The 19,612-nt window shown below is 41.2% G+C and overlaps 1 protein-coding gene across 18 annotated transcripts in view; it reads left to right on the plus strand.

Moving 5' to 3' along the window:
• Positions 1–19,612, plus strand: part of raskol (Ras GTPase-activating protein raskol) — a 262,564-nt gene that overhangs the window by 199,607 nt on the left and 43,345 nt on the right. For 9 of the 18 annotated variants that reach the window (XM_022084520.2, XM_022084516.2, XM_087350956.1 and 6 more), the window contains one exon: positions 12,903–13,112. The exons of 8 other annotated variants lie outside the window; for them this stretch is intronic. In XM_022084520.2, coding sequence (XP_021940212.1) covers positions 12,903–13,112 — 210 coding nt within the window. Of the gene's footprint in view, positions 1–11,243; positions 13,113–19,612 lie in introns of those variants that run through there. One more of the 18 variants, XM_022084526.2, reaches the window with a different exon arrangement.

A 19,612-nucleotide genomic window follows, 5' to 3' on the forward strand; every position in this document is an offset into this window, starting at 1 on the left:
TTTTACGTTTTATATTTACTAGACGATGGATAATATCCAAGTAAATTTTTATTCAATTGACTCTTCACCATCGTCAAGAAGTTTTAGATTTGGTGTACTCTGTTTTATATTTGTTTAAAGCTGTAACTCCTTGATTGTCTATCATACCATCATCGCATTGCCATTTCATAGTCATCATACCGTTCGATGCTGTTTCGCTTGTGATAGAGGTGAATAGCCCCAGAAGGCGTGATAGTAGCGTTGTAGGTCTCTGTGCTAGTGTGCTGTCTCCTAGGGAGTAATATCGTTACTCATTCGATACTCTTTGGATTCAGCGTGGCCGGCGCAGGACTTTGACCACTCACCCCCACCTAGTTGCGAACTTAAGAATGAGTAGGAGGTATACAACGTCTCTCCCCAAGCGCCTACATGGCGTGTAGCGTTACAGCATGTACAGCCATCAATCGAAAAAGTGTGTTGTCCAACACGGAAGCAGTTCGCTAATAAACTAGGGAACTAATTTGATAAGATAATGTAGCGTTGTGACATATGCAAATAAAGGTAAACATGGTCTCAAAATATGTCCTTGGAGAGTTTAAATGAACATGTAATAAACATCTCTCTCTTCATAATCGTTTCGGTTGGTCGTGAAAGTAGAAATTCCAATTAACACCCCCCCCCACACCCACACACAAATGGCAAATACTACGTAACCATGTGCTGGGTCGATAATTCCGTTGAAACACTGATAATAACTTTTTGTGACCTACATAACGGGCCGTTTTAATCTACGTAATATTAAATTTAATAGTTTGTCATATATCCCTAGATTTTATCGTTCTGTGTTGCAACACAGCTAGGTTCATTTGTTGTAGAAGTTGTTTTTCTCGTGAGAAATTATAGCATGCTAAGGTTGGCAGGTCTGTACACGAAGGGGCTATAAAATAGCTGAAAGTCACCTATTACCAAGGCCTCTTTGTAATATCAGTGCGTGATGCAACAGCAGATCCGTAGGTGGTCATAATATTGTTTCCTTCTTCTTCTTCTTCTTCTTCTTCTTCTTCTTCTTCTTCTTCTTCTCTCTCTCTCTCTCTCTCGTACGTGAAAGAAAGAAGCAGGTGAATGATTCATGCCGGGGAGGAGTGTATCTGTGATTTTTAAATGCTTACATTAACGTTATTTATTTAATATGTGTCAAGTTTCCGTTGTGCGTCTCACATCTCAGAATTTTGCTCGTATACGTTAGTTTTAAAATATTTGATTGTTGTGCGTAAGATAAAATCAATATCTGACACTGCGGACTGTAGTCAAATGTGGCAGATATAGTCGTTCTGAAGAATCCACAATAACAGAATTTGCCACAGAAAAGGTTAAATTCGCTTTTCCTTGTCCTTCCAATGGTATTAGCTGTATTAGCATAAGCGCTGTGCGTTAAACTAAAGTATTTTCCCTCTGCAGAGTGTATTTTCCCTCTGTTAGAGTGGACAGATACAAGAGGATGAGCTGGCTCACGTGACACATGAAAGAGATGAGAAATACATTTTTGTGCAGAAAACCAGAACGTGGAAGACCTAAGCGTAGATGTGGAATTCGTCTGATTCTTGACAGGTATCAGTGGCGTTCTCTTGTGAACGTTATCACTTTCGGGTTTTATAAACAGAGCGAAATTTCTTGGCTGGCGGAGAGGCACTTTTCGTTTTTCTAGATGGACTCCGGTCTGCTGGCACTCAGTTTTGGTAAATAATTTTTCTTGCCCTAATTTTGGCCACGTGTACACTTGACAGTAGCAGCGGGAGTGAAGAAAAAACACTTTGCGTAAATGATCTTAACGAAGGACATATTAGTAAATTGTACACTACAATGAAATTTTCCTAGAATATAATTTTGGAATTAAGTGTGATTTTCGTGTCCTAGATCTTGATAAGACGGTTGAAGAATATTAAACAATTCTGACTTTATGAAGTTAGTACCAGCTTTGTATTTTTTTAATCTTCAGAACTCACTGCTCTGACATTAATCTTCGTCTTCATGTAGCCACTTCCGTTGACTTCGCACCGAAAATGTAAGACTGTAAACAGCGAGTTTATAATGAAGCAAGAAAAAGTTCATGGAACTAAGTAACATTTACTTGAACAAGGATGATGGATGAGTCCCATCATTGCGGGAGACAATATGTCACACTCCCTGCACTGATAATGCATTGTTATAATGAAAAATTTGTCGTAATATTTTAACGGAGAAGTTCGATAAATTAGTTTCTGTAATGGCTTCAGTCCGTCTACCAAATTTTCCAGAAATAATTAGAATTGCATGTCCCCTTCTTGCTTTCCAAAGTTCTGACTGCACGTAGCATTCGCCTGTACCTGTTTTATGTGTTTTTTGCATGAAGTGCATAGGGAGAACCTTTTATGAATTGGCCGTGTCTGTCCTTTTGTCCAGTGGGTTCTACTCGAGAACCCCAAGAGGGATTTGAAGAAAATTTGATGTGGAGGTTGTATTATTCTGCACGATCTCAAAATTGCAATTTAGAATGGCCTGCGATCGGTTATAAAATTACAAATGAGGAAAGTAATGAAGTAGACATTGAGGTGCCGCGATCTTGCGGCCAGAGTGGGAAATATCGACGAAGGTGCACCTTGCGAAAAACGCGTGTGTACGTAACACACTTCCCGAGCTTATTCAAATTGTGTTCCGGAATTAGCGTATAATAACTAAGGAAAACGAAAAAAAAGTTTGGTTGGCTGGAGTGCCAGCCTAGCATCGAGAGGGTTACGAAATTTTGGGCACTGCTAAATCTGATGTTTCAATTTCTTATTCATAGAGGCAGCACAACCGCATTCTTGTAAAGAGTACAGCCGCTAGATGGCAGGTACGCAAAAGTTGAGGACTCTGCCGTTGGTTGTATAAGCGTGGTTTAGTTTCAGAAGAAGTCGATAGATGGTGCCATATCTATTTAGGAAATGGTAGCGTGGTACAGTGTGAAGAAAACGACTTCCGGACAATAAACGCTCGATGCGTTTGGTAAATCGAACGGGTTAATTGGGGTTATGAAACGCGACCGCGTAGTCTCCCATTTGCATCAAGATACGACAGTTTTATAAATGAATAGTTATACATTCTGTGTATATGAAATATAATTATAATGAAACAGCTGTCAGCATTTTAAATTATTAGTGGATCTGTGTAACAAACTGTACTTTTCGTTAGTTTATTTTGTAAAATTAATAGAAACTGTAAATTTGTTGCTGCTGCTTGGTAATATAGTTAAGATTGGTTCTGAGTTTACATTTATTGTAACCTATTTCTGAAAAAAAATTGAAGTTCCTTGAACAGCTAATTGTATCCAAAGAATAAAGCATAATTCTGGAGTACCGTAGTAATTTAAATTTTTACACAGAAATTGTAATTGTAACCAGGAATGAAGTTCATGAATAGGGACTGTACAGCCAGACGTGCAAAAAAGGAAGGTTGTGCGTGTGTGTGTGTGTGTGTGTGTGTGTGTATATATATATATATATATATATATATATATATATATATATATATATATATATATATCCTGTTTCTAAATCGAAGGTAGAAACGAATAAGCTGTGCCATGAAGGAAGCGCACTGATGTCCGCATTGCGTCTGTGTTTTGTTATCTCGTTTCACGTCTCGACACCAGGTTTGAGCATGAAAATAGCGGAAATTCGTTGGCTCCTCCCCACTCTTTCCACTGTAACCCACGACAAAGAGAAAAGTTTCATAACTGTGGTCGCTATGCGACGTTTTGCGTAACAGCAAAACATCAGATGAGGTTTACACAAAATTCTAAGCCGTTGAGAACTTCTGTGTACTGTAATGTTATGTTTCTGTTTAATATACTGAAGTAAAATAAACAAAATTTTGAAACTGTACCACTGTTTGCATGTTGAGAAGTAGAAGGGGTCACTGTACTTGGAAATGGGGTCATTGTTTTGGTTAGAGTTTGAAATTACCAGGATATGTGTGGGAATTTACGACGCACGCAACCCGATGTAGTGAATTTATGGACCTCTTTATTTTGGATCCAGAGTCATGTTTCGTAGTTCAAACCGTCGAACTCTGTGGAAAGTAATATCACTGCAGCAACATTTTAATGTTTTTATTAGAGCATTATTCAATTTCTCAGCGTTTTTTTTAAAGTTGTCAACACCGATACTTTTTATATTTCTACTTTCTGTGTGACTGGTGTATAATGTTCAATGACTAGTTCAACTGCTGACCTTGTAGGCCTTTTTCATCGACTGAGACTAAAAGATGATAATGAACCATGATACTGGCGGTGAACTTTCTTTCCACTCGACACACAAAAAGGAAGTTGGATGCCAGACGTGTTTGGTTTTAGGGTTGTGCGCGAGTGTGTGCTTGAGGGCAGGTATAAGTTCCCCTATCTGTAAAAGGAATCTGAAAAGATATCTTTCCTTCTGCAGAGGGTGGACTGAAGGGGTGGGAGACCCAGTCTTTTTATCTCACGCCCTCTCCAGGGAGTCCTGAAAACAACGCGGGGGGCTCTCTCCCGCCCAGTGACTTGAGTTCAGACTCAAACCAGCAGATGTCTCTGGCGTCGTTCAGCCGCTTCTTGGCCTCGTGTGCTCTTTATCTCGGTTCTCCTTCGTTAGTATTTTCATGTCTCTTTTTTTTAGCAGTTTATGTGCAGCCTTTAATCCAGTCTTAGCATTTGACATGTGAGCCGAAATGGCTTCCATCTGTAGGGTAGAAGTTCGTTCGAAAAGTTGGTAACCACCTACAAGACCAAACTGCACCAAAACCCACAGGTTCGATCAACCGGAAATTATGAAACAGTCGCGAATAATTGCGGGCTGCAGTCATGTTTGAATTCCCTAGCAAACTGTCAAGGTAGGTTAGTTTTGTCTGTACCGCGCATGCGTTGTACAAACAGGAAACACGGTTGCGGTCAGAATTATAAGCAGCAGGCTTACATCCGGAACTTGGGTAACGATGCTTGTGGGAACAGGGATATATAAAAACAAACTCTGGTCTGGATTGATGAATGTGATCCCGCAGACGTCGAGTATTGAAACTGCAAGATCTTTCCGGGCGGCTGATTCGTAGCACGAAGTATGCATGTTGATTAACCAGTCAGAAGGAGCCAGCCAATTTTTTTTTTTTAAATTTATTTTGCTCGTGACCGCTCAGTACCGTACTTTTTCATTGCCGTTTATAGTTTTCCCTGAGGGCTGCTGTTGATTGGAGTAGAACGGAAGTTGTTTGTTAGTGGTCACGAAGGCTCTGAGGAGGAAGGGTAAAGTCCAGAAAATAGAGGGGGGAAGTATGGGCAACTGTCCGGAAATAATTTCCACTGAAACGTTCCAATAACAAAATGTGTACGTACCCTGCGAAGCTATTGAAGGCAGAATTCGTTTTGCACGGGATGTTATTCTTGTTTCAGTATTTCTCAATATTGTGTTGGAGGTCAGAAACAAGTATTCTTAAGATTTTGCGTAAACGAAGTAGTAAATCTGAGTTGAACGACGCCTTGGATTCATTGGAGTCTACTTTTTAAATGTTAAATTTTGAAAGTAAGTTGGCGTATTATGTTTCGTTGCCCGATATATCTCATTGACAAATGGAACTTGTTCGTGGGTTTTTATGACTGTTGGCACAAACATCGCGCAGTTAGAAGTCACCAACATCCGTGTGCCATCTCATTTCCTTCCGTAAGTAATTAGTAGCAGAACGTGCCTCTGTATAGGGAGATGTGGATTCATTTTTCAAAATTAGAAGAAGTAAAATGGTTGGTACACCTGCACGATGGTTCTTTCCGTTTATCTTGGAAACAAACAACCGGGAAAGTTTGCTCCTTCGCCGTATTCGATGATTGGTATATTCATCGTATCAAATTACACATCTGTTCAGAGTGGTTAATCGGTAGTATTTATCGCGCGGTGGCCCGGTTGTTTTGTATCCATTTTAGAAAGAAACTACGTAAAAAGTTTTAGGCTTTTAAGAGAGTCATTAATAACTGTGACATTTTTGGGTACGTACACTGCGTAAATGGCTCTGGTGTTGCTTGCATCTCAGAAGTTCGTACTTTTCCACTCACTTTCTGCAGCATTGAAATTTGCAGTTTCACAAAAATCTGACGATTCTTCCAAAAGTAATTACAAAATGTGTGGGGAGGGAACATGGCGAGTTCAGACCAGAACAAGATTCCTTGCCCTATAAGGCCTACAAGCAAGCGTAGGTTTTTTTCCCGTGTTTCGTTTCTCTGTTTGTGATGGCGACGATTATCGTCTGTGTGTGTTCCCCTCGACAGCAGGGCTGCTTTATCTCGTGAAGGATGTTTACAGTCCATGACTGATATATGTCCTGGAAATGGACAGACGAAGGAAATATGACCCTAAAAAAAAAGGCACTGTGCAGGTAGATTGGTAGTCGCCATTGGGCAGAATCTGGAGATAACTTGGGTGATCATCTGCCATTGGACATTCGGCACTGATGAACGATAGACAGGTGGCACAACGATAATAATGAGTTCAGAACAGTGATAGCTCAGGAAAGTGGCTTCTGAACTGTACGACCAGGGTTCGATTTCCGGTAGGAATTTTTATCTTTGCTGGGGCGGAAGTTGGCCACTCAAACTCCATAAGATACAGGGATTAAGAATGCATGGAGCTATACCTCCAATGACTTTGTGCTTCGGGACAGGGAAGGTGATGACAATGAGATGATTATGACGTCAACGTTGCGAAAATAATTTATTTCAATTAATTTAGTAAGGTGTTTGCCAATAGCTTTTACGTGCCTTTAAACCAAGGCGTCTGCTTGAGAGTTTGTTAAGGATGACTCAACTCTGGGGTATGTGACTGTATTATGAAACTGTATTTAAACAAATGGAGTTTGTATCCGGAATTCAGTAGATACGGGGTTCGCCGACTTGCCAGTCATTCAGTAATTTGACCCTATGAAGATAACTGGCTCGAGATATTGCGCCTTGTCTGGTATAAATTCCAGAGGTGCTTACTACTTCCATCATCACTGCTCTGAAACGTCGATAAACTTCTGCCAAATTACCCGGCGCGTGTCACAGACTTGAGAACCTCCAATTACGCTTCGACGCTGTGGTCTGAGGGACTGACAGCGTCGTTGAACAATTTTCTGTCGGAGGCTGAATGTTGAAGCTTTCTGCTTGTAATTTAGGAGTTTTTTCAGGAAACAGACGAATTGCATTTGTGCGGAGACGTGAATATGTAACGAGTTTGCCATAAACATGCAGACCACACGGTAAAAACGGCTTTAAAAAAGCGACAAAAGGCATTTTCAGAAGTCGTTTCCCCTGATTTGCTCCATGTGGCATGATGGCTGTGATGCCTCACGACAGCCATCTTCTGGGAGAACCTGTTCCCACGCCCTTGGCCGAGACCCCATGCAGACGGTTCTCGTCAACCTACTGACTTGGCGTTCGTATATACAAATTGATGCTGCCTGTGGATGCAATAAGATTCGAGTTCATGGTCAACCACGTGATAAAGCTTTCCTGTCTTATGTTTCCTGAAGGCATCGTGGATACCATCTCTAAACCGGTCATACATAGGCCAGCCGTTTGAGTTTATTTAGTCTTTGATGTGTCTTGTTCGTCATTATTGTCGTTCTGGATTATTGAGTTTTTCTTGTTTTTTTACTTTGTCCATCATCTGGTATGCTAAAAACTTCAAAAACTGGATCTCTTTTCGTCTTCAAGTGTACGGAAGAGGTGTATCTTCTTAGCTGGGTCCGTTTGAAATTAGAATGCCAGGCTATGGACAAAGTCCTGTAACCCAGTAATCCAGAATTGTAATACGTGATCGTCAGAGTCCTTCAGATTCGAATTATTATCGTTACCAACATCTCTGTCGTAATAGACTTGATGGTTCGTACTCAGTTATTTCCTGGTTGTAGATCCGAGTCGATCAGTGTTTCTGAGGATTTCAACTGCCCGATACAGAGCAGTTTTGTGCTTATTTTGAACTGGTACCGTATTCATGGATATTTCGTTAATAATCTGTGTGCGCACTTGTTCAACAAACATTATTCGGGTAATGAAATCAAGGATGATGACATGTACGGGGCATGTAGCACGCGTGAAAGATGAGAAATCGACACAAACATTTTGATCTTATAAGCTGAGAGAAGTGACCATTTTGAATGTCAGGGCGTAGGTGGAAAAATATTATTAGAATAGACTACGTCGAAGTTTTATGTGACAATAGGGACTATTCATCTGACTCAGGGATCTCTAGCGGGAGTACGTAAATGAACTTTCTGGTTCTGTAAAATGCAGGGGAATTTCTTGACTACGTGAAAGTCTGTTATCTTTTCAATGTTTTTTTTTTCTCCGTGATATTTGTGCCCTTAGTTAAGGCTGTGCTGAGGGATATTTACTATTATTTAAGTTGGCTGTTGCCCGCGTGTTTGACAGGTCTAATCTGGTCAATGTTTTCGACGAACGGGGTGTACATTTCTTTTGTCGGGTCGGCTGACATGTCAGGTCGCTCAAGGTTTCCCCCCCGCCAGCAGAGTAAAACGCACAGACTCTAGATATCGCATTCTCGGTTCCAGCTATTATTTTTGTTCGTGGTCCAGCTTTGTCTTTCCAGCCTGTTTACAAAAGGAAATGGAGCTCTCAGGCAGTCATGTCCTTGGTTAAACATCACGCGACGATGTAACAGAAACTAATTCCGAAGACGTAATTTAAACGACTGGCTGCTAGTCTAAGCGAAATAAAACATTAACCTCGGAGGAAGTTATTGTGCTACATTGAGGATGATCATCTAAGCCTGCTGGCATAATAATAATCTGGAATAGCTCAGTAAGTAAAGTGACTTGCCGTGTACTGGACGGCCAGAGTTCGATTCTCTAAAGATTTCTCTTCGGCGCGTACCGGATTTTTGTCCACACAGCTTTGTGTGGGGCTCTTTCTCAGGAGGTTAGCGTCTGGAGCGTGGATCCGACCAGCTAGATCTATAATGGATGGAAGTTTACCTCTTCAGCCCCATGTGTCATCATGACTTAGTATTTTGACATAGGGACGACTTTACCGTTATCATAAGCAACCTTTTCGTTTTTGTCGCAAAGAAGTTTGTATACATACAGAGGTATCACAAATTGACGATGAATATACAATTACTGATAATGACGTCGTAATTGTGACTAAAACCAAAACTTTTTCATGTCAGAAATCCAAGAAATTGCAAATGATTTTTCGTATCCACAGAAATCAACATCAGACATACAATTTGAGAATGACGTGGCACGTAGTTGTTTAGACATTGTACCATATTTCCGTTTGTGCATTGTTTTTTTTATAAATTTTCCTCGAAATGAAAGGAAGCACGCGGTAAATGACCTCGCATTTATAACTGACACGTGATTTATCGTTAAATTGTGAAATACCGTTTTTTTTCACGACCTCAGATTTAAACGCACCCAGTACTTGGGCAATTGAAAGACTGTTCAAGTGTTTTTGTGATTCTAAGGCGTGTGCACAGAGGTCTCTGCTTTCCTGCTTTTGTTTAATGTAACCAATTACAACATCGTATTGAACGGCAACCGAGACACATCTGTGAGGAAGGCAATATCTCGGTCACACGGTCGAGATCAGCTGGGTGTTGAATCTAGGGCTTGCCAGGTTCAACGAATTTACGTTCAGAAGAAACTTCGCAGAGTGTAGCGTACGTATTTAATATTTTGTTGAAGAAGAAGTGTAATTTTGTTTCACTTTAAACTTCAATCTGCTGTCCTTTTCTGAAGTATCACGTTTTAGAGTTGCCTACTGCCCCTAAAACATCTACACGGCGCAATATCCCGGAAGACAGTCATCTTCATCGGAATTCCACCAGGATGGAACGCCAATCAAAACAATAATAATAATAAACAGAAGACCCGATTATGTAATGAATCGAGATTCCAAGGCAAAAAAATTGCTTCTAGCGTTTGTCGCCCTTCTCCCACAAGCGTGTCTTCATGGCAGCGTTTCGACCTTTACCATTTCAGTATCTACGAATATGGATTAGATAAATATGTCTTTACCTCTGGAACTCTTTGATCGGTAGTATGAGAGCTTGCGGGAGGGAGTAAAGGGGAGTGAGTACAAATGAGTAGTTGATGTACAGTCCGTTTCATGAAATATAGACGTACTCGCTTCCTGTGCGTAATGCAGACTGTCCAGTAAATGGAGGATCCAGTGATATGCTCTTATTGTTTGTACACCTTGAGATTGTTCAGTTCGTGCTTTGTCGTTGTTGGTCTGTCAGTCTGGCGTTTTCTTGTGCGGATACGAATATACAGTTTGTCGCTATTATGATTCAGAGCTGTATTTTTAATCTGAGTTGCTTCGTTCAGATACAGTCAGGGGTCCCAGGTTTGATTCCTTTTTAATCTTCCTTTACGGCTTTAACTATGCATGTGGTGCCCTGAAGTGAAACTCGTCAGAAAACATCGACTGCATACAAGTTCCTTACGCCCCGTGCTGCGTTCAGACTTCCTTACCCTGTTTGATGGTTTTCTTGTGTCTCTGTCTTTCTGGGTTGTACTTAAGAGCATGTTCTTGGAGTCTGTTAATGCCCGTAATCGTCTGTTCTTCCTGGGAAAGTGATTGTATTTTCTTGTAATCTGCATGGCATTCTATATATAGCCTTTGAAACTCAATTAGTTTGCAACAAAAATATTATTTAGAAACTGTAATTGTAATGGCATAGGAGTTAACGCCATTGGCTCCTTTCTATTTTTGTGGAAGGAAAAACCCACATTTACCTAAAGGCCAGATTCGCTGATTCTGTATTTTGTTACGTATTTATGTGTTGCATTTACAATACACAAAAGGAAGTGAACACGAACGTCATGGCGTCTGGTCTCCACACATCGGTGTTAAATATAGGTGAATGGTAAGCTTAGCGCCTTCTTCTTGTGACCCCATTAGAAAGGATTCTGGGTTGACCTCAGAGCCGGTCTGGACGTGAGAGTTCAGCAAAATAATCTTTGCCGCTTTTGTACGGGCTGTAGCCTTTATTAACTTCGCTGTTCCGGCAATCAACACACAAGAAAGAACTGATTCGATAAGAAATTAATTCCTTCCTAAATAAAAAAATAAACGACGATGAACATGTTGAGTCGAGTCACGTGGTCTAGTTGTTTGAACGGCTAGTACAAAGAGGAATGACTGCGAGTTGGCGGGGGGAGAACGGAACGGGTCGAGATCCTGCCGTCGTGTTCTTGCAGCATGCAGCAGTCCCCCGGCAGCGGTAGCCATTGGAAGTTACGTCGCGTCAGAAAACAACGGAGTTGTGAATTCCGCGCGCTCGTACAATAGTCCATGTGAACAAGTGGTGTAAATGAAACTGACAAGTTTTATATTGTTTGTTCACCAACGAATTTTTTTTTTCAAGTGTTTGCTCCGGTGTGTTTCGAACAAGTTTGATGTTCAGTGCTTTCATATTGCCGCGTGTTGATGTGGTGCTGTGTGTAGGTGGAATTCGGAGTGAAGCCTGTATTACTCACAAGCGAAGAATGGTCCATGACTACTAACCGGATGGTGATGCTGAGTGTATCTGCCTAGCATTAGGGCCGGTCGTTCGTTGTCAGTGAAATTAAGAAGAATCCCGTCACCATTAATGAGTGCAGTTGATTACAGAGAAACGTTTGAACGTACAAATATAATCTTATCGTGAAGTGCTTTAAATGTAATATAAGAAACTTACACAGTTGGTGTTTAAAAGAAGAGAAAGTTTAGATAAAATGATCGTCTTGTGTAACAGATAACCATTGTCTGGTTTGCTAATTAAGAAAACAGTGAACTGCATATAAACAATTACTGGCGCCGCATTAATATCAGTTTTTTAGTCATAGATTCTTTATGCGAAATCAGATGAGTTCCATATGCAGAAATCTCTCTGCACAATTAAGGTACGTTTCTAATCTCTGTGATAAATCCAATCATCGTTATGATTGTTAAAGATAGAAAGTAAATTAGGAGAAAGTTAATACGTCTTTTGCTGCAAGAAACTTATTACAGTACATTTGTATGCTACTGCTGGCTAGCTCCTTGGATGCTGTAATATTTGAGTAATAATACGAAGTGTTACAGGACAATTATTGTTAATATTGTTCTTTGATCGTTCATAAAAACTGAATCATGATTTGCAAGCAACGTCACATTTGCATACACCTTATTTTCTCTTTTAACCGCTAAACAGAATTGACTTGTGGTCGCCTTTTATTGTAATTAATAATGTAATGGCGAAAGCCATACTTTGTTCTGTAATTTGGCAGTGACATTGAATGACAATTTCTGACAATGATAGAAAATAATAGTGGGGTTAATGGTTCTGGAGGTACAGGGCGTAGAAGGTCGACATTCTACGTGGCTTTATCAGAGAATGTGACTTCGAGCAGTGTTACAAACAGTTCGGAAAATAAAGAAACTCTGGAGAAGACAAGTAATACAAAAATGTCTCCGTCAAGGAGATTATCAAATTCAAGTCAAACTCTTACATTAATGGAACCAGAAAAGAGTTCTGCGTCGAGAAGAATATCAACTTCAAAATCGCCATCACAAGTTCTACCATCAAAGTCCCCGACAAAATTATCTCAAGTGTCAGCAAAAATCGGTACAAAGCAGTCACCCGTTAATGCCCCCCAGCCTTTGAAGGCGTGCACAAGAACAATCCAGGGCCCGCAATTATTGAAAGTTGCCCCCCCTCAATCACCCAAATCTCCAAAGAAATCATCATCTTTACTTCAACTCTCAAGTACAAAATCACTCGAATCATCATTGTCGCCACAGAAGACTAGTTCGAGACCTCTTCAGCTTTCTTTGTCTCTTAGGCGAACGCCTTCGACAAGAACGACTGTGGTAGTGACATCTCGTGACAGTCCTAAATCGAGTGTACGGAATGTTTCAGTGGCTGCAAAAGCAACATCCACGGTTTTGAATAAAGTGCCGTCAACGGATAGGCCCAAAAAGATCCCCCTCGTAGTTGTGGATCAACATAACAGTGGCAAGGATGTGAAGACAGCTGACAGACAGGAAGCGAAGCACCAACAACAGCCAACTCGTCAGGCGAACAAAGACGTCGACGAAGACGATGCCAACGATCCCGGTGTTCATTCTGGTGAGTCTGTCCAAGGTAACCTAAAATTTTCATTGGCGAAACGACAAAACTGGATGTTTCAAAGTACTGTAGTACTGAGAAGCGTATGTTTACTGACAGTTTAAACAATGTTACTGAGGGCTCAACCATTAAATGGGGTATACGTACATAATCTCGTTTATAGCATGGAAAGGGTATTCATATTCAAGTGCAGTTTCTATAATTACGCGCCCACATGCTGGTTGGAGCCCACAAAACCCGTGGAAGGACAGAATTATACTCCATTTACCGGGTCTACAATTTATGAGATTTAAGGTGAGAACAGTTAATGTAATAACATGTATTAGTGACTAGAAATATTCGTAGTTCGCTGTTACGAGAGGCACTGAAACTGATTCGCCGGTCACCCACCGGAAGAACGCGCACAATTCCCGCCAACATCAACAGAGCGCTGGCCGACCACGCAATGCAAGCACGACCGCAGCCTCATAAATTGTAGACCCGGTAATTAGCGACAGCTTAATGGCCGAAGTTGGACGTAGGGATTTTTGTCACGATCACTTTCGGAACGCTTCCATGGTTCATCTCGTCTTCCATATAACGAAGTTATTTTCCCCGAGCGTGACGTTATCGTTTAAATTGACGTTCAGCTTCGCGGGTTTTTTTTTGTGTAAATTGAATTATATGAGAAGAAACAGCTTGGGACACTTGATGGACTGATTGAACTGGCTCAGATACGGCCCAGTTGGTGGCGGGATTGGGGGATTGTTAACACGGTAATGGTCATATCCGAGTTAACTATCTGTAACTGTTTCTGACGTAGTTAGTGTATTTAGTTAGATATGGTACATTGTACGTCGTTTGCGCCATTGACTAGAAAGTGTAATCTGTTGCAGTGTGAATCATTTCACACGAATATGTGTTTCCCCATCTTTATCTTTTTTTCCATATTCTAGTTAATTAATTGCCCAGTGTCCCCGTTTTGTGAGTCAACATCAAGTAGATTATCGGGAGTAATGTAAAAGTTAAGGAAATAATTATATTGCATTTCTACTGGTTTTCTTTGGAAAATTTGGCTTCACCGAACGTTACTCCCGTATAGTTAGTACCCGTGCTTCGTATTTGGAAAGTCCCTAGTTCATATCTCGGCCCGGTAGACTGGCTATCCTAAAACTTTTACCTCGGCTGGTGTAGTTCGTTATATTAATTAGATCACACCAGCATCTTTACATATCTTAATTATGCATCAGTCGATGCTTTTGAGTCGGAACTTCTGAAGTAAACCACAAACAAACATGTGGTTGTGTTATTAACCATTTTTCTACATGGGACTGGTGAACTGGGGTTCATTAATGTGTGTGTTTGAAGGTAATTATGGCTTTAAAAGCTTGTTCAGTTGTCTCCCATTGAAAATCGCGTAATTTGGGACATTGTCGTTTATAGTTAATTGGTTGCTAACATTCTTGAGTCTTGAATTTAATCTTGGTTGTTACTGAAAGAAAGATAACAAGTGATGATAAGAGAGGAAATTTGCCATGATAAGTACTCGCCTGAAGACAGAAAGGAGTGTATCCAGCAGCCGAAGTGTACATCTCGGACAGCAGATCGGTAGACATGGCAGACGTCAAAGCTGTCTCGTCCTTTGCGTTGACGAGAAATCCGAAACACGGCGCGCGTCCCAGCGCGAACACCCCCTGATCTTACCCGTTTATTTGAACTTTACACACAGACGTGTTTGTTTAGCGTAGTAACTGAACGCACATTCGGTTTCTTTTGAGATCAGGGTTTTATTCCCATTTGCTTCTCGGTCTTCCAAATGGACATTTCCCAATAGTTTAAACCCTCCTACCCCTCATTCCAGCCACATGATCAGGCCCATGTACTGAACGTTTTTCTTCACAGTGAATTTATTTTTGAAAATTGTCGCGTAATCCTTGAATGTGTTTCGAATTATCTAGCTCTTTTTGGTCTTACTATAAAACGCACTTGCAGTTGGAATGTGACCCATTTTGCAAAGTATTTTTTTCATACCGTCCTCCGGTACTTTTTTATTTATTAAGGACGCTGTCTCAGCAATTTTTTTTCGGAGTTAACATAGAATTTTTGGTCTCTCGGCGGTGAATATGAAGATGGCTGGCTGTCTCCTGGATTTCAACGCCGTGTAGTCTGATTGAAGTTTACCGACGTTTCAGAGGTCCTTGCCTGCATCGTTTTACTTGCATACAAGTTGTAAAGTAAAGTAAAGTAAAGTAAAGTAAAGTAAAGTAAAGTTTGTCCCACTATACGCCATGTAGGCGCTTGGGGTGAGTGGAGGTATAGCTCCTCTCTTCATTGACCTCGGCACTAGATGGGGGTGAGTGGTCAGCATCACGCCCCGGCCGGCTTTACCCCCGGGAAAGGACCCCGGTACCTATTGTAGAGGAGGCTGGGTGGGCCCCAGAGCCGGTCTGGACGCAGGGGCTAGAGGAAAAATCCTCTGCCCCCGTCGGGGATCGAACCCCGGTCGTCCAGCCCGTAGCTAGTCACTATACCGATTGAGCTATCCCGGCTCATACTTGCATACAAGTTGTAAAGGGAATATTTTACGTGCGTTGTAAGTTAAAGATTCGTACGTATGCTGTGGAGTGCCTTCTGGACATTGAGCGCAAACAAAGCGAATGTTGCATACGGTACAGGCAACGCTCCGGGGGCCTGGAATTCCCTCCCTCGGGAGGGCTTGTGTATATTTATAGTATAATAATAAAATAACTCAGATGGGAAGTATCTGTGGAATGATTACGGCAAAAACAGATCTCAGCTTTCGAGCCACTAGCGAGTGGGTTTGTTTAGTTTTCACGAAGTCCGTAAAGTGATCGCGTATAAGATGACAGGTTTTGGATTGCCAGTTGGGGCAGCGACTTTTCTCTCTCCACTCGGAGCTTTAGTTGTAACTTCAAAGCTCGCCCGGAAATGGAAATTTCCTTCAGTCCAAGATTAAGTGAAAAATGAATATTTGACTCCAGCTTTATAGGTATGGAAATGATGCGGGTGAGAAATGATTGCTTTTGAATCAACCTTGAGAACCTTCGATTAACCTTCTTGTTTAGTCCATGTGTATCGCACCGTGATTTGCATAATGCTTAAGCCAGGTGGAAATTACTGTTAATTGCAGAAGAATTTGAAGGTAGTTATTGCTTGTACTGGAAGTAACCCTCGTGTTTCTTGCAATATAAGGCACTAGACGTACGGAAGAATGCTAAAAGAAACAAGAGTTTTCTTTACCCAGGAAGTTAACATATGTCGTGTCATCTTACCGTGTTGATTTGAGAGAGGGACAAGGAATAGAAGCTTTATTCCGGATATAATGCCAACAACGTTTTCAAATTTGTGAGGTGACTTTCTACTGTAAATATGTCAGCAGCTGCAGCAGTGCCTTCGTCTTCCGTGTTTTCTTCAGTGCTTGGCTTCCTCCTGGTACAACGCCTTTGAACGGGATGCTTTTGATGGCATTTTCTAATGTCGTAGCGTGAAGTTCAGATTGGACGGGAATGACAACGCATGCGCAAGGCGTTCTTTATGACTCGTTTTTTGCACTTCGGAAAGTCATTCGACAGTTGTTACGTATTGTGAAGTTTAAGTACGTATCAGACGTTTCAGAACAGATGATTTTGGTTGTCCACTGGTCTGACTTGTTGCCTTGGTTAGACGTCAGGTCTGGACTGCCTGCAGATCGAAAGAAATCATTTTGCTGAAGGATCAGTAGCGTAGGATTCCGTTTGTTGGGAGAGAAGCGTTGAAACGTAATGGTAAAATTTAGGAGCAATGATTTCTTGGAGGATTAGTTTTGATAATCAGTCAATGAAGAATACAAGGAATCGTATACTACTTATACCTCGTGAGTAATGCATGCTTTTAGAAATGCAGTGGTAGCTGTGTGTACCACGAGCTTGAAGGACCAGTAACTAGTGATTTTACGCACGTGGTGTGATTCTTAGAATATGCATTGAAAGTAATCACATTATTTCTTATTTGTACTGATTCATAATCAGGCCATCAGTTGTTTCCGACTTTCGTTTTGTTTCTCTTTGGGGGATGGGGGGGTGTAGAAGGTCGAGAAACCCTCCAAGCTCCTCTAATAATAATAAATAAATGAATTATTTCGGAAATAGCTGCTGCACTATATACCTCAGGGGTACATAGAAGTAAATACAATATAAAGTGGTGAATAGATTGAATAATAATAATAATAATATAAATAAATAAAAAGAGATTGATGGCAACTCAGATGCGAGTCGTATTTCAAGGTTTCCTGCTTTCTTCTGGGAAGCTGTAATTATGAAGGGACGCTTGTGTTGAGGTTCCATCCCTCCATACAACTTTCCAGGTTTTTTCTTTCTTTCTTTTGCAGCCTTGCACCTGTCTCTTCTTTCCTTCCAAAGGTAAAAGCGATTGGTCCTTGAAGTTTAGGATAGGTAAAGCAGGTGTCCAGGCAGGGTGTCTGCAATATTTTTTGAAGGTTACTACAAGGAGAATTCTGAGGATTGGTCACGGTAGGAGATGGCGCGGCATTTATTTGAATGGATCTAAACCAGGGGTGGGTAATTATGCTTATTCGCGGGTTGGATGTGGCTGTTTCGAGTGATATAGGGCTGGCGAGCCTCATTAGGCAAGCTTTGTAGTACTTAATCAAACATATTTAGATGTGAATCATGAATTGGGACTCTAGACCTTGAATTGGCATGGAACCGAATCTGGATTGATTATTACTATTTCGTCGTATGAGGAAATTACAAATTTATAAAGGGATGTTGATCGTTGTTCTGGGTAATGGCTGCAGATTAACCTTCTGTAAAGATTACAATGTATGGCCTCCTGATTTGAAAACCCAAGGTCCTCATATCCTCATGATTTGACTAGATGGATTTTGAGAGGTGTGACATTGGTGTGATTGCCGAGTAACTCAACCAGGTTTTTACTGGGAGCTGTTTAAGCAAGGCTGAGACGGGCAATCCGTTAAAGATACTTTGTATCCAGGATTGTGGGTGTGTTCCGGATGTATGTGAAATTGTTATCTCTCCAGCCACACTGAACTATAGTGTGTGTCAGAAACGGCGTCTATGTCTCTCTTATAGACTCTTCTATAATTGACGCTGGAATTAATTGTAAAAAGTACAGGTGACGTGTCGGTGCCTGATGTCGACGCATTGAAGGCGTCAGGTTCCATGGATGTAAATGTAGGATGCGAGTGCCGACACTAGGCCCGGGAAATGCTACCCAAGTATTTGAACCTCATCACATTTTCAGGTGATTTACCTAATGATTTTGGCTGGACGTGAACATGTACTTTATTTCCTCTGCATTTATTTCCATGCAGACTTCCGTATTAAGACCTTTATATTTAGTATTTTTCGAGTCGACGTTACTATATTTACAACAAAGTGGTTTAAATAATTGAAAACTTTTCTTTTTGAACACGCCTGTAATGAGTTATGACTTACACAAAGTGGACTGTCAGTTTGGATTACGCCATACATTTTATGCTAATTCCAGTCGTAATTTAAATATGCACACAGTCTGCTTGTCGCTTTAAGACAGTTCTCAAGGTCTTAACGGACATAAATATCCAGTATATTTATTTAACGACGGGTTTCATTATCTTAGATTATCAGGCGTCGAATGAGAATGTGATGGTGAACGGATGTGGAAGGAAGCGGTCGTGGCCTAATTTAAGATATCACGGCATTTGTCTGGAGGTAGGAGTGCTAGTCACTCGATCACGACGTTCGGTATGAACCTCTTGTTTTACATACAACTGTTTGCAGTTTCTGTGATCGTATATGAAGGTATTGTAGAACGGAAGCCATCTGTAGTCGCGTGGGATGAGAGGCAGTGGATCACTAAAATACACCGAGGCGAAAGACCTTTTTTCTTCTGAAGTCTGGACTTTACGTATTTTCTCAAAAAAGGATCCTGATAAAAATTCAGGGGGCAGTATTCATAAGTTTTTAGTGACCGTTGTCCTCTTTGCTTTTGGCGTTGGGAGTACTCGTCGCCCTGATGATGGAGGCAGCAAGGACATGCTTGCTTCGTGTTTCATTCACGTAATGCGTTCGTATTCTGAGGCCCCTCTCCTTCAATACTGTGTTTTCGTTTTGTAATGTTTACTTCCATCGTCTGCCATTTTGAATTCGCCATTGTTTCCCTCAAACGGCAGTTACCGCGAATAAGGGACACACCCTAGTAAGTTGTACCGGAAGTCAGCACTTGGGAGCTACCTTTGCATTTGCAACGGACGTGACAAGCAGAGTATTGCGTCAGGGATAATTAAGGGAGCTGACCTTACGAACTATGAGAGACCAGTCGTTCAGCGTCTCGCCAACATTTCCTTGACGATGCTTGTTTGTATTCAAGTACTAGGAGATCGAAGTACATTGTCGAGATCAAGAAATGATACCTTGAGTTATTCTTGCGTCTTTGGTTCCTGCACGGCTGCTAAGGACAATTGGAGGAAAGACCAAAAAGAACAGAGGGTTAGTTAGACA

The sequence above is a fragment of the Zootermopsis nevadensis genome, unplaced genomic scaffold (assembly GCF_977971745.1).
Source record: "Zootermopsis nevadensis isolate Lab colony 2312 unplaced genomic scaffold, Znev_1.0 Znev_ptg000002l, whole genome shotgun sequence".
Lineage (NCBI taxonomy): Eukaryota > Metazoa > Arthropoda > Insecta > Blattodea > Termopsidae > Zootermopsis > Zootermopsis nevadensis.